Source organism: Thalassophryne amazonica, chromosome 8 (genome assembly GCF_902500255.1).
Source record: "Thalassophryne amazonica chromosome 8, fThaAma1.1, whole genome shotgun sequence".
In the NCBI taxonomy this organism is placed as follows: Eukaryota; Metazoa; Chordata; class Actinopteri; order Batrachoidiformes; family Batrachoididae; genus Thalassophryne; species Thalassophryne amazonica.
In genome coordinates, this window is record NC_047110.1 from 31236831 (window position 1) to 31255067 (window position 18237).

An 18237-nucleotide genomic window follows, 5' to 3' on the forward strand; every position below is an offset into this window, starting at 1 on the left:
TTCCTTGGGTCAATGTCTTAAAATGACTAACTATGGTGGCAGATAAAATCTCTCAAAGTCAAAAATGTAGTCCAAAAAACACATTTTCCAGGATATATCCACAGCTAATAGGGCTGGAGACACGATGTACAGCTTAAACCACATATTTGTTCCATCTACCCACGAAGCCAGCTGATTCTGATTAATTCAGATTCAACCCCTCAGGCAGGTAGATGAGCGAATGAGTGAAATCGCCTGTTTTGGGGGCACAAGTAAAAACAATGCATGGTAGGACTTTTACCTTCTGACCCCACAGTTTTCCACTTGTGATCAAATGGTGTGAGTGACATCATGAAATGACATCATAATTGTTCAAACAGCACATCTCCAGTATATCTGTGTAACCAGTGGGGCCAGAGCGCTGAGCCAAAGCTTAACCGATAGTAAGAGTTTGAAATTTGTCATTTGTGTTTGATCAGTGACATTTTTTTTAAACAACTGTTCAGTTTTTTATATTGTTCATGCTGTGAGCTGGATTCGAACCCAGCGTTGCCATGATCAGTGACATTTAATTGATTATCATTGCAGCTGATGATTCTCTTCTGTTGAATCGGTGGTAATTCGGTTGATAGAGGCAGCTGTTTGTTAACTGAAGGATTTGACACCGATCTCCTTCAGTTCCTGTTTGTGTGTCTGAAGTGTCCTTGAGAAGGATGCTGGAACCAAATTGCTCCCAGTGTTGAGATCAGCACCTTGCACGGAGCTGCTGGCGCGGGTGTGAGAGTCTGACTAGATGAAAGTGTTTGCCAAAGGTGTTAGTGATCAGTAAATCAACTAATCTTTTCAGCTAAAATGAACTACAAGGTTACCTCGGCGCACCTACACCTCTGCTAGCATCATTAACACCACCTACCTTCAGAGGCAGCCAATGGATATAAAAGTAAAGACGTTTATATCCATTAAATTCTTAATGTTGTCATAAGGAGACAGTGTTGGAGATTAAAGGAAATCCTATTTTGCAGGGTTGCACAAGAGGAAATGGATTGTGGGGGTGGAGGGGGGTCACTGAGTCAGATGCTGATTACAAGCAAAATGTGTTGAACTTTTTTTTTTTTTTTTTTACTAAAGAACCGTCTCGCCGCAAAGCTTCATCATAATCCAAAAACCAGTTTGGGAGTTTTCCCATCCACAGTCAGACAGACGGAGGCCGGTGGAGGTGTTAGGACATTAGCTGGGTGTGAGATCATTGCTTTTTGTTATTATAATATAGAAACACCAGTAAACATGCACCGAAATTCAGATTGCATCCACACATTTTATGTGTTGGTCCTAAAATTAGGGAATAACCCTGTTGTGTCTGATGATTTGCAGACGTTCATGCTGATTATAGGGCTTTACAGTACGGTTTATTTTTCTGTAGGTGATTCGGTCCGCGAGGCTTACCTTTGAGCCGACAGCGGTCAGGGCGCGGAGTAATCCATCAAATCCATCAAATGTGAAACAGTAATTCAGTATCAGAATCTACATCAGTACTTTTGTGTGGTAGCTTAAATTCACCCATTTCAGCATCATCGTCGGTACGCGACTTTCTCTCGCTCTCAGCTGACGCCGCCATTATTGACATCTGCGTAGCAGTGCGCAGTTAGTCAGGGCACAGATCCATCCAAATGTGAAACAGTCGACTATTTTGTTACCGTTAATATTATACAGTCTAAAATCTCACATGATTAACCAATCAGATTTATGGAAAAATGTAATTGGATTAGAATGGTTATTATCTCCTCTGTCTCATCCACCTGCTTGAAGACCTGAACTAATCAATCAGCTGGTCTTTTAGGCAGATGGAACAAATATATGGCTGGACTTTTACGTTCTGAAGCCAGAGTTTTATACCTCTGCAGTCAGCTTTGATACGAAGGACACGTGAGAATTTCTGAGCAGGTTCTAAGAAATGACAGTTATTCAACACAACAAAACCACATCAGATGTGTAGTTTGACTCTGTTCTTTGGACGGACTCTGATGGGACATTTCCTATAATATGGAAGTGGCTCCATTCTGGGTCATAAACCTAATCAGAAGTTGTTCTCTGCATTTGAACTAAAAATAAATCCACACTGTAATGGGAACAACACCAACATCATAAAAGTTCCTCTGCAGTGCTTCTACTATAAATACATGAAAACATGTCTTGGTGTGGCAGATGGTTTCACTTACACAAACAATCCAGTTCAAGTTTTAGGATCTGTTTGGTTTGAAAGTACAGGACGACATGGCCTACTGATGTGGACGTGATAAAACACGCCGTCCTTTTCTCCTTTTCTTGCTTGTAGTGTTCACTGAGCTTTCTGTGTGTCCCCCCTGCAGGAGGAGTACCGGGCCGAGGGCATCACGTGGCACAACATCGACTACATCGACAACAGCGGCTGCATCAACCTCATCAGCAAGAAGCCCACCGCGCTCTTCCACCTGCTGGATGAGGAGTGCAAGTACGCCCCCTGCTGACGTAGTTTAAGAACAAGCAGGAAGAGACCAGTTACAAGATAGGACTGGGTTTGAAATGAACAAAATTAATCAATTTGGGAGTTTGTGGTATGTTGGAGCCAGACCAGAAAACAGATGCTTTTTTCCACAAAAAACACTTTTAAACAGTGATCCATCTTGTGCAGTTTGTTGTGATTTTTGCACCACATGTCAGCATGTAGGACAAAGAAATTCAGGGAGACGAGACCAACATTTTTAACGGGGTCATACTACACTGCTTCCCACTGGGTTAGTGGAAAAGTACTTCAGCTGCAATTAAAAAAAAAAACAGACAAACCCCAGCTTGATACTACATGAGGTTGTAGACTGATGGGTTCTAAGGCGTCGTTCCTACAGGGACGTGGCAGTTTGTAATTACAGTATTCTCCTCAAATTCTTCTTTTGTCTGCTTAAGTTGTCAAAACAAATCTGATATGCATCTATATTTTGATTTGGGATGTTTTACAACCTCAAGTCAGAAAAAGTTGCGATGGTATATAAAATATTAATTAAAAAAAAAACTGTGATTTGTAAACAGTATGAACCCAAAATATTTCATGTTTTGTCTGGTCAGCTTCATTTCATTTGTTAATGTACATTCATTCCTGCATTTCACGCCTGCTGCACGTGACAAAAAAAAAAATAAAGTTGGGATGTGGGTAATTTAGGGTTAGTAATTAAGTTAATAAAATGAAATAATATCATTTTAAACAGGTGACATTAACAGGTGATGGTAATAACGATGTGTTACAAAAGCTGTATCCATGTGAGTCTTTGACAAACAGAGATGGACAGAAATTCTCCTGTTTGTCATGAGAAAATTATTGAAAGGTTTAAAATAAAAAAAAGATGGGAAGGTATTTGCATATTCCTCCCTCTAAAGTGCATAATATTGTTAAATGATTCAAAGAAAGTGGAGGAATTTCTGTACTTGAAGGGCACAGAACACCCGTGATCGCGGATCCCTCAGACGGCACTACATCAGGAACAGTCATTCGGCAATAGCTGGTATAACCACATGGGCAAGGGATTACTGTTGGGAACCACCCTATGTTAAGTACTACAATACAAAGTTATATCCACAATGCCATTAAAACTTTACTCTGCAAAAAAAGCGTTTTGTTAACCTTGTCCAGAAACAGTGTTAACTTCTCTGGGCTCTGAGGCATCAGGGTTGGACTGTCGCACAGTGGAAACGTGCACTGTGGTCAGAAGAATCAGCATTTCACAACTTTTTTTTTTTTTTTGGAATACACGGACACCGTGTCCTGTGGACAAAGACGACGAGGTCGAGGATCATGCAGACTCATCCGCAACAAGTCCAAAAGCCAGGGTTTGTAGTGCTACGGGGTTGTATCAGTGTGCTTGGCTAAGAAAATTTACACTTATGTGATTCTGGCACTGATGCAGAAAAGTACGTTGAAATCTTAGAGCAACGTATGCTGATGACGTAGCAACGACAACTTTTCCAAGGACATCTGTGCATTTTTCGACAAGACAATGCAAAACATTCTGCACACATAACAAAGGCATGGCTGCAGGAGGAGAGGGTACGAATACTGGATTGACTTGCCTGCAGTCCTGACCTGTCCCCAATAAAGCATGTGTGGAGAAATTTGAAATGAAAAATTCAAAAACAGCAGCTCTGTACTGTTGCACACCTGAAGATTGTTGTGAGAATGAATGGCAATGTTACGAAGTGGGAAATGGTTTAACATCACAAGTTTTCTTTGAATGTGCTACAGGCCTTAAATGGAGAATTGGATGGATATTAACAAATTAAATGCTTCTCCAATGAAGTAAAAATCAAAGTAAATGTCAGAATCAGAATTTTCTTTCTTCTTTCTTTTCCATACCATCCCTCACTTTTTCTGATTTAGATTCAGACAACTTTATTGATCTCTAAAAGGGCAATTCCTTTCACACCCAGTTACCAGTTACAAATTACAGCAATTAATCCACATTGTGAGTGGCAGTTACTGTCAATGTCTGGAGTTGCAGACTTTCGGGGAGGGCAAAAGATAAGAAGGCACCAAAATGGTTGACCAAAGCCGTAGACATTCTTCTGGAGGAAAACTACGGGGCATTTTGACCTTCAGAGGCTTATAAGCCTGCCATGTTTAGGGCTTAGCAGAGAAAACACACTTGCAGTTTTCCTGAACAACCAAATCCAATTCATGAGTATTCCCTGGTCTCCAGCATTTTCCTTTGCAAGGCGCACATTTGCTCCGAGATGTTACACCATTTCTCCCAGGCATCGAGAAAATAGCCCACAGGGTCCCCCAGCCCTGATTTCCTTTTTGTCAGAAAATGGTGTCAGTAGTGTTCAGAGACCAGCTGATCAATTCCATGGTTAATCCAATATAGTGTGAAGAATTCACAGTCCAGTGAAGTAGGGACTTTGAAGGTTGGAGCAGAGATAAAGGAGAGAGGAGGAAATGCAACAGCCCTCGCCGGAGTCCCAAGCAGCTTTAAGGTTGTACACAGTCTGCAACTTCAAAAAGACAAAATCTAAGGTGCATGGGTTTTGTTTGTATCCTGAGAGGAGACCCATGCAGACAAGCAGAAAACGTGTGAACGTCACACAAAAAGGAACTGGGCTTTGGTGGGTTTGAACCCAGAACCTTCTTGCTGTGTGGCTGCAGTGATACACATTGTGCCAGCAGGCTCAAATAAATAAATAAAATATTCTACTACTTTTTAGGAAACAAATGTAAGTCATCAAGGGTCTCAAAAATCAACAGTGCGGTTTTAGCAAAACAAATACACCAACCCAGATAATGAGGTCTATTTCAGTCATACTTTGTTGTGCCTCCAATAACTTAAACACAATTTCTCTGATCTTCTCCACATTTGAAATGGACATTCTAAATGAGTGTATCTGAAATGGGTTTGAATTTGAGCTTGATCAGGTTTCATAAGATCAAGACCCTTTGAAGGGGGCCCAGTTTACTGAACAGAGTAGTGATTGTTGTGATTCATTATCATTAACAGCAACTGTAGTTTCTCATTATCAGCTGGCTTTTTTTTTCATATCTCTACTCTAACAATCAGTCACAAAAAAAGATCTATATTTGATCTACGGTACATAAATCTTAAAGTTTCCAGCTTAAAGTTTTGACAACTGAGCTTTCAAACAAATCCCAATTTTGTAGTGTTTTTAGGTTGACATATCTGATTCAGTAAATATGTCCTATTTTATCTATCAAAGTGATCAAGCCAACAACAAGCCCATTGATTGCCATGGTCCAAATTATAGGCAGGGATGCTCATTGCTCGAGTGTGCATTCCTGTTTTTGTCAGGCTGAGTGGAAGCAAGGCACAGACAGAGTCTGGACACAAAATGCAGACTCTCAGGCCAGGCATATGAGGACAAAGGCTGGATCTTTAATGCAGGCAAGGGTACGGTACACAGGTAAGCAGTCCACAGAGCAAAGGTAACAGGCAGGGGAAAGGAAAAAGATGTGGTCAAAAACAAGCAGCGTTCAGAATACGAGCAAACAGGGTTATCAGGCCTGAGGCAAAAGATGGGATCCGGAAGGCAGAGCAGGGTCAAAACAGGGTTAGGCACAAAACAGAACTGAGGCGAAGAACTGGTAAGTGAACAAAGTTGACAAACGAGCAAGGAAGGAGTGAACAGAAGCAGCTTAAATAAGGAAGGTGATGATTGGATAATGAGACGCAAATGTGGGAGATAGATCTGGAAAGGGGGCGTGGCAGAAAAATGAGGATGACAGAGCAGGTGCAAGAGTGTGAGGGAAGGAAAACACAAAGCAGACAGAACCAGAGCGAAAGATAGAAAAACACCAGAGCAAGTGCAAGATAGTGATGTGATGTAACAACCAAAAATAAATCAAAAACCAAAGATGAACTAAAATATTAACGTGAAAAGAATAGCACAAAGAAACAACTATAGAAATTGAAATGGGAACAACCGGTAAATAAATGCTAAGATTCAACGAGAACGGAACTTCGCAAATGGAAAAAATAAACAGTGGGTAATAATGGGAAATAAAACTAGTGATTGCACAAAGAAAACACAAACTGGCAAGACAAAACTAGAACAAAACTGAAAAATGGTTAGAGTGTAAAAAGTAATAAAGATAACTAAATGGCAAACAAACTATAGGCTAAACAGTGACTACATGAGGAACAGAAACAAAACCCGAGACTAATGAATAACAGATAATGCAATAAATTACTGAACAGAGAATACAATAAAAAAACAGAACCATGGATAAAAGAATAATGCACAAAAAGGGATAATCAGCACCAAACAAGAATGAGAATTAGCAAGTGACAAAAATAAAACAACTATTAAATCAAGACCGGGGCAGACAGTGGGAAATGAAAAGGGGACAAATGAAAACTGGAACATAAACAGGACCAAAGCATGACAGTTTTGTTGTTTTCTTTCTTTCTTTTTTCTTTTGTTTTCTCTTTCTTTTTTCTCTTTCTTTTTTCTTTCTCTTTCATTTTCCCTCTCTCTTGCCTTTCTCTTTCTTTCTTTCTTTCTTTTTTCTTTTCTTTCTTTATCTCCCTTCTTTATCTCTTTCTTTCTTTCTTATCTGTGATGGCCACAACTACAAAACAGTGTATTAATTTGTAAATGTTGTTATTTTTGTTGTTGGAGGTCAAGGTGGAAGAAATTTGCACATCAGTTGTGTTTGTAGTTTGTACACGTGCACACCCTTATGGATTTATTCCTGGTGAAGGTTTCCAGTGGCTTTGCTGTCCAACTGTATTTGTTGATATCATCAGGTTACTAAAAGTCGGTCGGTCATATTTCAGCATAGAAACTTTTATATCAGTAACCTTTTGTACACCTGGCTGGTGAGTTGACGAAGCAGTCTCCTCTGAGGAGGTTGTTTCTCATTTGACTAATAGATGGTGTGCAGGTGACGCCACAGGGGTACATTTTTTTATCATTTTCCAGGTGATAAAGAGCCTGTGAAAACTGACAGTTTTAAAGTTCTCCATCATGTCTTTACGCAATTTTTCTTGTTTATGCCTTTTCTGGATTAGTTTGTCTCTCAACAAGCTTTGTTCCACCATCAGTCATCAAAATGCAGTCAACATGCACACTGCAAAAATGGGAGAGGAAGGAGTGAAACCGTAAAAGTAAATCACAGCCTTTTGCGGTGCCCGATGTACCAGGTGCACGTCAGACTGCAGGTCCTGTATCTGAGCACAGTTTGAAAAAAAATTAACAACCAGTCTTTTAATAAAGGACATATAGTGCTGAATTCCTCCAGTCGGCGAGAGTCAGTGCTAAACTTTAATTTTGTATCTCTGTTACTGGGCACATCCAGACTGCTCTGTCCGCCCTTACCAAAAAATAGTACTGATAAGTATATAAAAAGTAAACTGGAAGTATACTTGAAACATACTTGCATGTACTACTTTTTGGTAAGGGCGGTACATGCGAGGGGCTTTTAATGGAAATGAATTATGGTCAGACAGGACGTTTTGTCCGATGTGAGCGAAAATACATTCATCCATACAAAATCCGTTATATATGGTGTTTATAACATGGAAAACCATAACATTGGGTTGTTTGCCTTTGGCCAGTGTGTTTGCGTATCTGATTGATACAATGATGGTTTAGGCAAGTTTTATTACTCGGGCTTTTATTTCTGAGATGTCATCAGTAACCTGACTGATGACCACATTGACTATGTTTACATGCAGCCAAGACCCTTTCATAACCGGAATATTAGCAATAACCCGGTTGTGCACGGCCATGTAAACAGCCGCAAAAACCCGAATATGCTCATATTCTGGTTTTTAAAAACCCAAATAAGACCCCTGAGTTACTCCTTTTCTAACCCGAATATCAGGTCATATAAACTGCGTATCGGGATATCCCCATAGAAAGGAACATTATTTTGTGTTCTGCACATGTCCTATCCGCAAGGAATCTTGGTCTTTTGAGTATGGCAACTACTTGTATGCGGCGCGCACAACCCACCGGACACCACAGAAGCAGAGATAAACAGCGCATTGTGATCTGCGTCCTTATCAGGCGGCCCAGTGTCCCGTATCACCGCTCTACCTCCGATGCGCTTACCGAGTCTGTGGGCTCGGTAAACGCCGCAGCGGCCCACTCACACCGCCCCCCTCTCTACTGTGTGGCGGAGAGGTCCAGAGACTACGCTCGCTGTTTTGATGCGGAGGTAGCCCACAAGGATAGATTTCTTGCAGAAAAATCCACAGCGCCGCAGGGTCTCGGTATACTGCAGCCACAGAGCTCCATGGCCATGACTTGGATTCTTTGCGGATCCTGCATCCGTACCCCCGGAGGCAGTGAGCGAAGGGAGAGCATGCGCATTGTGTTCTGCGTGTGTCTATTATAATCTTCTCGCCCAGAAGAAAAAAGAGAGTGTTTACACAGGAGAGAAAAGTGAGAAAATGTTAATGCCTGTTTGAGAAAAGTGTATAACATGTGTAGTGAGGGGTTTTACACAAAGCAGGATTTGCACGAATACCAGGCCAAATCAAGCACAGGTGGAAGACGTGCGTCGCTGTTTAGATAGGGATATTCCAAATGATACCAATGACCATCTATACAGGTGTAACTCTGTCTGCTTAAGCATGTAAACGGGTTATTCCTAATGATTCAGAAACCGGAATATTGACCTTAACCCGAATATTAATGGCATGTGAATGTAGTCATTCTGCACCCATCCAGCCGTGAAGAAGCTGTAGGCATACAAACTTTAATATGCCTTCAGGGCTTCTCCTGTGTAGATCGATGGAGTGTTGATAAAGTAGTTGAAATGTCTGGATATCGCACGTCTGTGTACTTTTACATCATGCTCAAAATCGATAAAACTGGTGAACTTCTCGAGGGAAATATTGTAGGGATCCACGTTGATTCTCTGTATTTTCTGTAACTACCTCTTCTGATGTTCAGGATCAAGTCCTTCAGCTATATCAAACAAATTAGCTTGGCCTTTCACCGATGATCCAGCATCGCCATGCTGTGTGTGCATGGAGCTTACCGTCCAGTATGGCTACGGACACAAAACCATGTGTTGCCTTTAACGTTATTGCACACTATCTATGCAACAGTGTGACTTCTGAGGCTTAGATTCAGCATAAAAGGTGTCCACATTTCTACCCAAAAAACATGTCTTGGTCATCTTTGGCTTTTACCTGCCTTATGTCTCCTGCAGGTCAACACATTGCAGCTTTGTCTTTCATAAATCAAACCCAGCGTGCACCAAAACAATAAATAAATAATTAAAAATACACCCATCAGGTGGTGCACACAGTCATAGTAATCTATGTTAGCTGCCATTTTCCTTTCCACTTAGTGTAACTGGTTCATCTGGATTTAATAATCTCTAGAAAGGACCGTGTGTGTGTGTGTGTGTGTGTTCTCACACACACGAGGAAGACCACTGAGAATTGGGGGTCAAGGGTGGAACTCTAAAAATTTGGAGGATAAGGTCTCTCTTTGGTCTGGTGCCACATGCGGACGGAGTCCCACACTAACTGATTACACTGATTGGAAGATGCTTAAATATCTCATCATTCACACTGGCAAACCTCACAGTGCTTCAGGGCATCTTGAGAAGAGGATTAGATTACTGAAGGGGGGGCGGGTGTTTATTTCTACAGTAACAGCAGTTGGCTTTCAGACCCCTGTGGACAGAATTCAGTCCACAGTCTGCTACAGAGGTGTCGGCAGCACAGGGATGAAATGAAGCATCCATTAAGGAATGTGGAGCCAGCTAGCTGCGGTTAACTGGAGTAATGTACATTAGCATGTGTGCGTGCGCGCACATGAAGAGACATGCTCTAACTTTGATTGAATTCGAGCTGTGCCATTACATTTCTAACAGGGTTGTAGTCACTGGAGGTTACCTGGATGTCCAGTCTTCAGTCTTCTCATAAAATAATTACATAAAGTACCATATTTTCAAGACTGATATGTCACACCGGAGTATTAGTTGTATTAGTCCAGAGTATTAGTTGTGAAAGAGAGTTTTTCCTTACCACTGTCACCTGTGGCAGATTTGTTGTGATTTGGCACTATACAATTGTGATAAATTGAAATTGTTCCTGGTGTTACTGCTTCATGCAACAAGAAGCAAAATTAATTAAATCAGCATTTTATTTATTTATAATGCAAACACTGTTAGTGAGCAAAAGCTAGCAGGCTAAATTATGTTATTGTATGAGGCATAAAGAACTCGAGAGTGAAATGCTTCTTCTCACCACAGAACAGACAAAAATATCAAGAAGACACTATCTCAGTAAAGTTAAATAAGATTTGAAATTGGTTATACATTTCTAAACATTATAGTAATATTGGAATATCATCCTTCTCATTGCAGTTCTGGCTGTCCCACAAAGTACAAAGAAGCAAAGTATCAATCGCATGAAGGTTATTCCCTATCTTTATTCAAGACTGCATAAAGGTTATTCCCTATCTTTATTCAAGACTGCATAAAGGTTATTCCCTATCTTTATTCAAGACTGCATAAAGGTTATTCCCTATCTTTATTCAAGACTGCATAAAGGTTATTCCCTATCTTTATTCAAGACTGCATAAAGGTTATTCCCTATCTTTATTCAAGACTGCATAAAGGTTATTCCCTATCTTTATTCAAGACTGCATAAAGGTTATTCCCTATCTTTATTCAAGACTGCATAAAGGTTATTCCCTATCTTTATTCAAGACTGCATAAAGGTTATTCCCTATCTTTATTCAAGACTGCATAAAGGATATTCCCTACCTTTATTCGAGACTGTATGAAGGTTATTCCCTGTCTTTATTCAAGAGTGTGGTCCTTCAGTTTGAGAGCAAGATTTAATTTCACTCGATCTCTTAAGACCCAGCACATCCTCCTCATTCAAAGCTTCTTTTTCTTCCTCTGTTTTAGGGTGGATGGTAATCAGGTTAATGGTGCATTACTGCAACCTTCTGCTTTGGTGTGTCAATCAGACCGTACCTCCTGATCAGCATACAGGAGCATCCTTTTGCACATGTAGATGTGCCCGTTGACGATAATGCGCTATTTGTTGACATATATGTCATTTCAGAATATAAACTGTAGGACGAGCCAAATACACTTAAAAAAAAAAGTGGGTCTTATAGTCTGGAAAATACGGTATAATCTGGAGCACTTTTTTAACCTCCATAAAGATTGTACTTTTACATGCTGTCTAATTTTTACCTCCAGGATTAAAAACTAAAAATTTGCCATGAGGACATAGAATACTTTCAGAAGAGCTCAGATAAACACAATGCAGAACCACAAAGCAAAATTTGGTCAAGGGTGTTTATACCCCCGTCACACTAGAGGCCGAATGGCGTCCAAATGAAAGTTTGGCCCATATTCCAGAAGTGTCGAGGTGCATTCCAGGAAGTTAGACACCATTCTGAGAGGAGTCCAAAGAATCAGGAAGATTCCCGTGGCTGCCACGAATGTTTTGCACATGTGCAAAACAGTCGAGATGGAAAAATATCAAATGGTGGTCAGAGTGCAAACTGACTGCAATCTAAATATTTGTATGGCACGAACACAGCATTCAAAGCATTCTGATCGCATTCGAGGGGCAATTCGAAATGATCCGCCATTTCGGATGCTGGCCGAATGCCCTAACTGTGCCTAAATGCACCACAAGCGCACCTCAAGTGATGCTGGACTATATTTCATCCATCCACAATTGGACCTCACTCATACGGCAAAGTAAGTGCATTTGTCATATTCTCACTGCGTTCTGACAGCTGTCTGAGTAATCCTAATGTGTTCCACCTACATTTGTACTGCATTAGAAGCTTAATGTGCACGGCGTGTGCACGAATCAGTTGGGGCAGGTCGGAGCGCAGTCTGAGTAGTCGAATGGCTGTCTCAGATGTGTATCACGAATTGTGTTTTTATATATATATATATATATACATATATACTGTATATATACTGTATATATATATATATATACTGTATATACATTTCTCCTGATTACTCTTGGCTTGTGCTCATTTGTACCAAGTGTAACGAGGCCCTTACCGAACAGATTTGCATGAAGTGCAAACAAGGTGCAGACAATACTCAGAAACTGACAGAGGTCAATAGATCAGGCAGACAAGTCATCACAAGATGGACTAAGGTAGATAACGATATAAATCTAAGGGTTAAAAACAAAATATAGCTGAATATCTCATTATAGTCAATACAATACAAACTGTGGCAGGTGAAAAATAAGTTAACAGTGTTAAAGTACAGACAGAGCAGGTGACTGGAAATGGCAGGAAATACTTGGAAGTGTCTGCAGTGACATGAAGTATATAAAAATGGTACAAATGAAAGTGAGAGAAATGATCTGCATTTACAAATGGTACTATGAGAACAATGCCAGAAAGGTTAAATACGCTCTCACATCGCCAGGCGTCAAATATAAAACAGCGACTAGCACTGGGTACTGTCAGTATTGTATTGTTAGGATTTTATCGATACCAGTATCAAAAGTGATACTTCTTCCTGTGTTCATAACTTTGTTGCAAAATAGCAACATAAGGGTTTAAGATGTGAAACAATAATTGATTATTTTCTCCCAAATTAAGCAACCCTGGCTGTGTCTAGGAGCAGATGTGTCAGGATGAAGGCATAATAGTAATAATAAAACAACACTAATAATCCAGTCTTCTCAGTATACCATATCCACCCTACACATGAAAGTATGATGTTCTTTCCAGAGTGGATGTTATTGCCAGGATTACCCAGAGGTCAAAATTTAAATGGGTAATACATATTATTTGTCGGATCATGAAAATGTGCTTAGTTGTCATGTTACGTGGCAAAATATATCATCTTATCAGTATTTCAGGTCCGGGAACCATTTTCAGTTTTCAGTTGAAAAGCGGTTCTGCGTGTTCATTGTGATTATGTCTGTAGCAAAATTTTCTACAGTCTTAGGCATTTGATGAACAGTATTTGAAATCGCTACCAGAGACATATGGCCAAAGTAGAGTGACTCCACTGTAACAGTTCTTTGCAAATTATGAACCATGTAGGGAAGAGGTTCGTTTGAAAATAGTGTCACTCTATCAAAGTGACAATCTGTTTTTCCACAGTTGGCACTGGAAAAATGGAAATGGCGTCACATCAGGCAGTGTGTTAATCATTTTAATGATTGATCATGTTTTACATTAATTGTGGGCATGGTGGATTAGTGGGTAGTACTGTTGCGTCACAGCAAGAAGGTCATGGGATTGCTTCCCACCTGGGCCTTTCTGTGTGGAGCTTGCAAGTTCTCCCTGTGTTCACATTCCCTCTGGGTGCTCTGGCTTCCTCCCACTTCCAGAAACATGCAGGTTAGATGAACTGGAGGCTTTAAATTGGCTGCGAATGTCAATGAGGTTGTCTGTGTGGCCGTGCGCCTGGTGTCCAGGCTGTGCTCTGCCTTTCACCTTATGAATGCTGGATTACGCTCCGCTCCCCCACCCCGTGACCCTTAATTGGAGTAAGCGGGTATAGAAAATGAATGAATGCATTAATTGTAAAAGAAATAAGGTTAGTTTTTGCAATAATAAAATATTGGCATTGTGTGCCAGTGGTTTCTGCAAAATATTAAAAAATACTTTTTAATGATACAGGAAATTTTTGTTTGTCCCTGCAATTGAACCCAAACCTAACAGGAATCACTTCTCTCCTAGTTTCCCCCAGGCTTCCAACCAGACCTTGCTGGACAAGTTCAAGCGTCAGCATGAGGGAAACAGCTATATCGAGTTCCCTGCAGTCATGGAGCCTGCCTTCATCATCAGACACTACGCGGGCAAAGTCAAGTATGGTGTCAAGGTGAGAGTAGCCACGTGGTGACTTGCGAATATGTTTTGATTCTTGAGAAAATGTGCACAGTCTCTACCAGCTGATGGATCACATTACCTTACTTTTACATTACTGTCAGTGCTACTGAAGACATAAATTAGCTGTGTTGAGACGCTTCAAATCTGCTTTCTTACAATGAAATGTTTTATTTTTGTTGAGAATCTCAGCCAGTGGCGGGAAACGAACCAAAATGTATGTTTACTGGAATAACTATTGAAATCTGCGGCGCAGCAGTGGGTCAGTGTGTATTTAAGATCTGGGTGGCGAGTATCCATCAAGATGCGTGACAGTGAGTCTGGTGCTCCAGTCATCAGACTGTGTTGATTTATTTTGTATCAAACATTTCTGTTAACATGATTAACTTCATATTTCAGACTATGTAGTGTTCTGCTTGGGCTGGTACCACAGCATATTAACCAATCCTAACTAACTGTCCACAATGTAAATTAAATAGAAACAGCTGGAAACAGGATGTTTTTCCCCTTAGACCCTTTTGAGTTTGCATCAAGCGTATTATTATAATTTTTTATTTATTTATTTTCAGATTCATTTTTAAAGCGCCGTCTGATTCTCTGTTTACATCCCAGCTGTGCTTTGAAAAGAAGCATGCCTGCTGGATTGAGGCGCCTGTATTTTTTGTTGATTGTATATAATTTAAATCCACAACAGCTGGTTATCATGAATGTGGATAAAATTTCTAATCAAATCAAATATGTTTCATATTTCCTGAGAGCCAAAGAGGAGCCCAGCTGTGAAATGTGTTTGACATCTGATATAACAGCTGACTCATAGACCCTGAAGGGAGAGAAGATGTTCAACAGTTCATCATTTATGATCAGTTGGTACATTTATTGAAGAAGACAAAAATGTTGAACCTCTTTGTTGCATATTTTTTCTTTCTTGTATTCTTGTATTGATTTTTGAGTTGACATTGTTGGATCAGATCAAACACAGGGTTAAGGGATGCCATTCTCAAAATTTGTAAAAATGTGATGGAGGTGCATCCCAGAGGGAGACGGTCTATAATAGTGACAAACATAAAGTCATCTTTGCCAAGACAAAAATAAAAATAAATCTAGTAGTGGCAGATAGAAGAAAAGAAGGGATGGATCAGGTGTCTGCCTTGGTGGCCACTACCAGAACCCGGGTTGTTTCCATGGTGCGCTGGATTCACCAACACACGGCAGTGGTGCCTGCTGCAAGACCTGACCTGAAGATCACGGTTGCCCATGAATCTGGTTTAGCATGTGATTTGATGACTTAATGCGTCAGACTTGTACGATGTGTTGTGTGTAAAAACAACCAGATCACACCCGTAGCATAGCTTCAGCACAATCTCCTGGCAATGTCACAGCACCTACGTCAACGTTAGGGGTTTCTCTAAAATGCAAGGGATTAAGCCTTGTTCTCACTTGGATGGATACCAACCCAAAAGATCATGGTTTGAAACCTTATTCTGATCTTGGAAATCTTCAGAGGTTCCGGATGCGTGACTGGTGATCCGGGATGTTCCGTCTTTGTGCTGGTTTTCTAATTACCATGGCTGAATTATCAAGATGTTCAAAAATGTCATTATTTCCATCACCACCTTTGACATATTTTGGTAATCCTTTGGAAATCCATGGACAGCCCGTAATGCTGTACAAGGCGTAACATCACCCCAAGACTTTCTGCGGGTATGCTACAGTGTCTGTTTTGGCTGCGGTTGTTTTTTGCACACATTACTTGGTACAAGCCTAGCAGTGTTTGGCCATAACACCACACACTATATCATATTCATGGACTGTTGTGATCGTCACATGCTGTTATACACCAAGACCTTCCATGGCACATACTTTACTAAAGTTCACAAATGTGTACTATGTTTCAAACCATGACCTTCCAGTCTGCTTAACCATGAAAGTGAGAATGAGGCTATCAGTGGAGCTTAACACAGTATGTGCTCTGTTTTGTACTTGAACACTGAACACACAAACCCCATGTAGATATAGTACGATGAAGTGTACATGTAAATATATGTTGAAAAGTATATCTCATGATGCATGTATTTTAAATCTGTATGGCAATTATTTTAACAACTTTCTTTAAAAAAAAAATGTAATGTAACTCAAAGCTGTAATTCATGGTAACTGAGCTGTTGTTTAATGCTGCGTTTGCACATAATGACGACAAGTCACGACTGCCACGAAGTTTACATTCTTGGCCGCTGATCACGAATGTGATGATTTGAGGCAGAGGCCTCAGGTGTCCTCAGGAACTGCTGCTTACTTTTACCACGCGTTACTATTAATGGCACGTGTTGGTGGCAAATTATCAGGAACCATTACGCACGGTTAAGAATAATGTTCCACACTGTTGCGCACTGTTCCGCGCTATTGCGTGTAATAGTGCATCGTTACGTTCTGTGACATTGTGAATGAGGCAAATTGTCTCCACGCACACACACTCATATTCATCCTACCATCAGCTGCTGAACAATTGGGATCGCTCCAGTTTGCTCCTCAAAATCTAGATTAATCCACAGCAAAAGAACTTTGTGATTGCATGCTTAGTTGGGCTCTGTGCCATGGAGTGGCGCAGAGAGGAGGAGGAGACTGAGAGAGCCAGATATGTGGCTCCACACGGCTCTCGTCTGGCTCATTTTTCCAAGCATCAGGCACAGCAGCAGCAGCAGGTGGGAGACCTGCAGGAGAGCACTGAGGACCATTGGAATGAGTTTTAGCCGACTTGGTGTCATTGTCCTTCTTCAGCATATGGCAGCAAGGTTTAATTGTGCACACATCAGAGAAGAACGCTGTCACGCTCTATTAAGGATCACCACTAATCAAGACAGATCATCACGCTCAGTTGCAACCTTCATGACATGAGGCGAAATGCGGGTGGTGCGTGACATTCGTGCAAGATTTATTGACAGCCAAAAACATGCTCCACGAAAATCATGAATATCACGCACTATGTACTATTAAGAAACCTATTCCGATGGATTAAGTCACATTAAGAATGTCAGGAATGTGCCAAGAATGATGCAAATATGGCATTCGGAATGCATCCTGCTTATGTGTAAATGCAGCATGAATGACTATAAGAATATGTCATACAAAGTTTCCATGTAATCATAATAGGTTTTTTCTTTATAATGTTGATATAAAATTTAAAAAAAAAAATGACGTGTTGCTGTTGTCTAACTATTTAACTTGCATATTGAGATAAAAAAAAAAAAAACGGGTCACTCTGATGACACTCAGGCCCATAATGCATGTGTGTGTTTGGTCGTCCTTTATCCAGGACTTCAGGGAAAAGAACACTGACCACATGCGTCCGGACATTGTTGCCTTGCTGAAGAGCAGTAAGAACGCCTTCATCTGTGGCCTGATGGGAATCGATCCTGTGGCGACCTTCCGCTGGGCTGTACTGCGTGCCTACTTCAGGGCTCTGGTAGCTTTCAGGGAGGCCGGCCGCAGACACACAAAGAAAGCCGGTGAGGGAAATAAAAATATGTCCGGTCTGTGAAAGGACAGAGCCATGACCTAACAACTTAGGACAGGTAGAGGATGTTCATGCGCCAAGACACACCAATATTTGTCAGGGTGAGTGGTTTGGTTTGAATTTGAAGCACCTTATTACATCTGGACGAGGAAGATGGAAGTTATGGTCCGGCTGCTGTCTGTCCAGCTGAAGACAGGATGGAAATGACAGATTATGGAAGAGAGATGGTCCTTTCTTTTGAAACGAGTTGAATAAATTTTATCTTTTTGGTTATAGAAAAACCTTTTATCTTCACTAAACCATGTTTAAGCATTGAGTATCGCTTAAGTTGATATTTACCTCCGCCAAGGAGGTTATGTTTTCGGTCGGGTTTGTTTGTTTGTCTGTCTGTCTGTCTGTCTGTCAGCAGG

General features: G+C 40.7%; 1 protein-coding gene across 4 annotated transcripts in view; it reads left to right on the forward strand.

Moving 5' to 3' along the window:
- The window catches only part of LOC117515396 (unconventional myosin-IXa-like), a 261979-nt gene that overhangs the window by 136495 nt on the left and 107247 nt on the right, over positions 1–18237 (forward strand). For all 4 annotated transcript variants that reach the window (XM_034175936.1, XM_034175938.1, XM_034175939.1 and 1 more), the window contains 3 exons: positions 2346–2467; positions 14170–14311; positions 17627–17819. In XM_034175936.1, coding sequence (XP_034031827.1) covers positions 2346–2467; positions 14170–14311; positions 17627–17819 — 457 coding nt within the window. The remainder of the gene's footprint in view (positions 1–2345; positions 2468–14169; positions 14312–17626; positions 17820–18237) is intronic.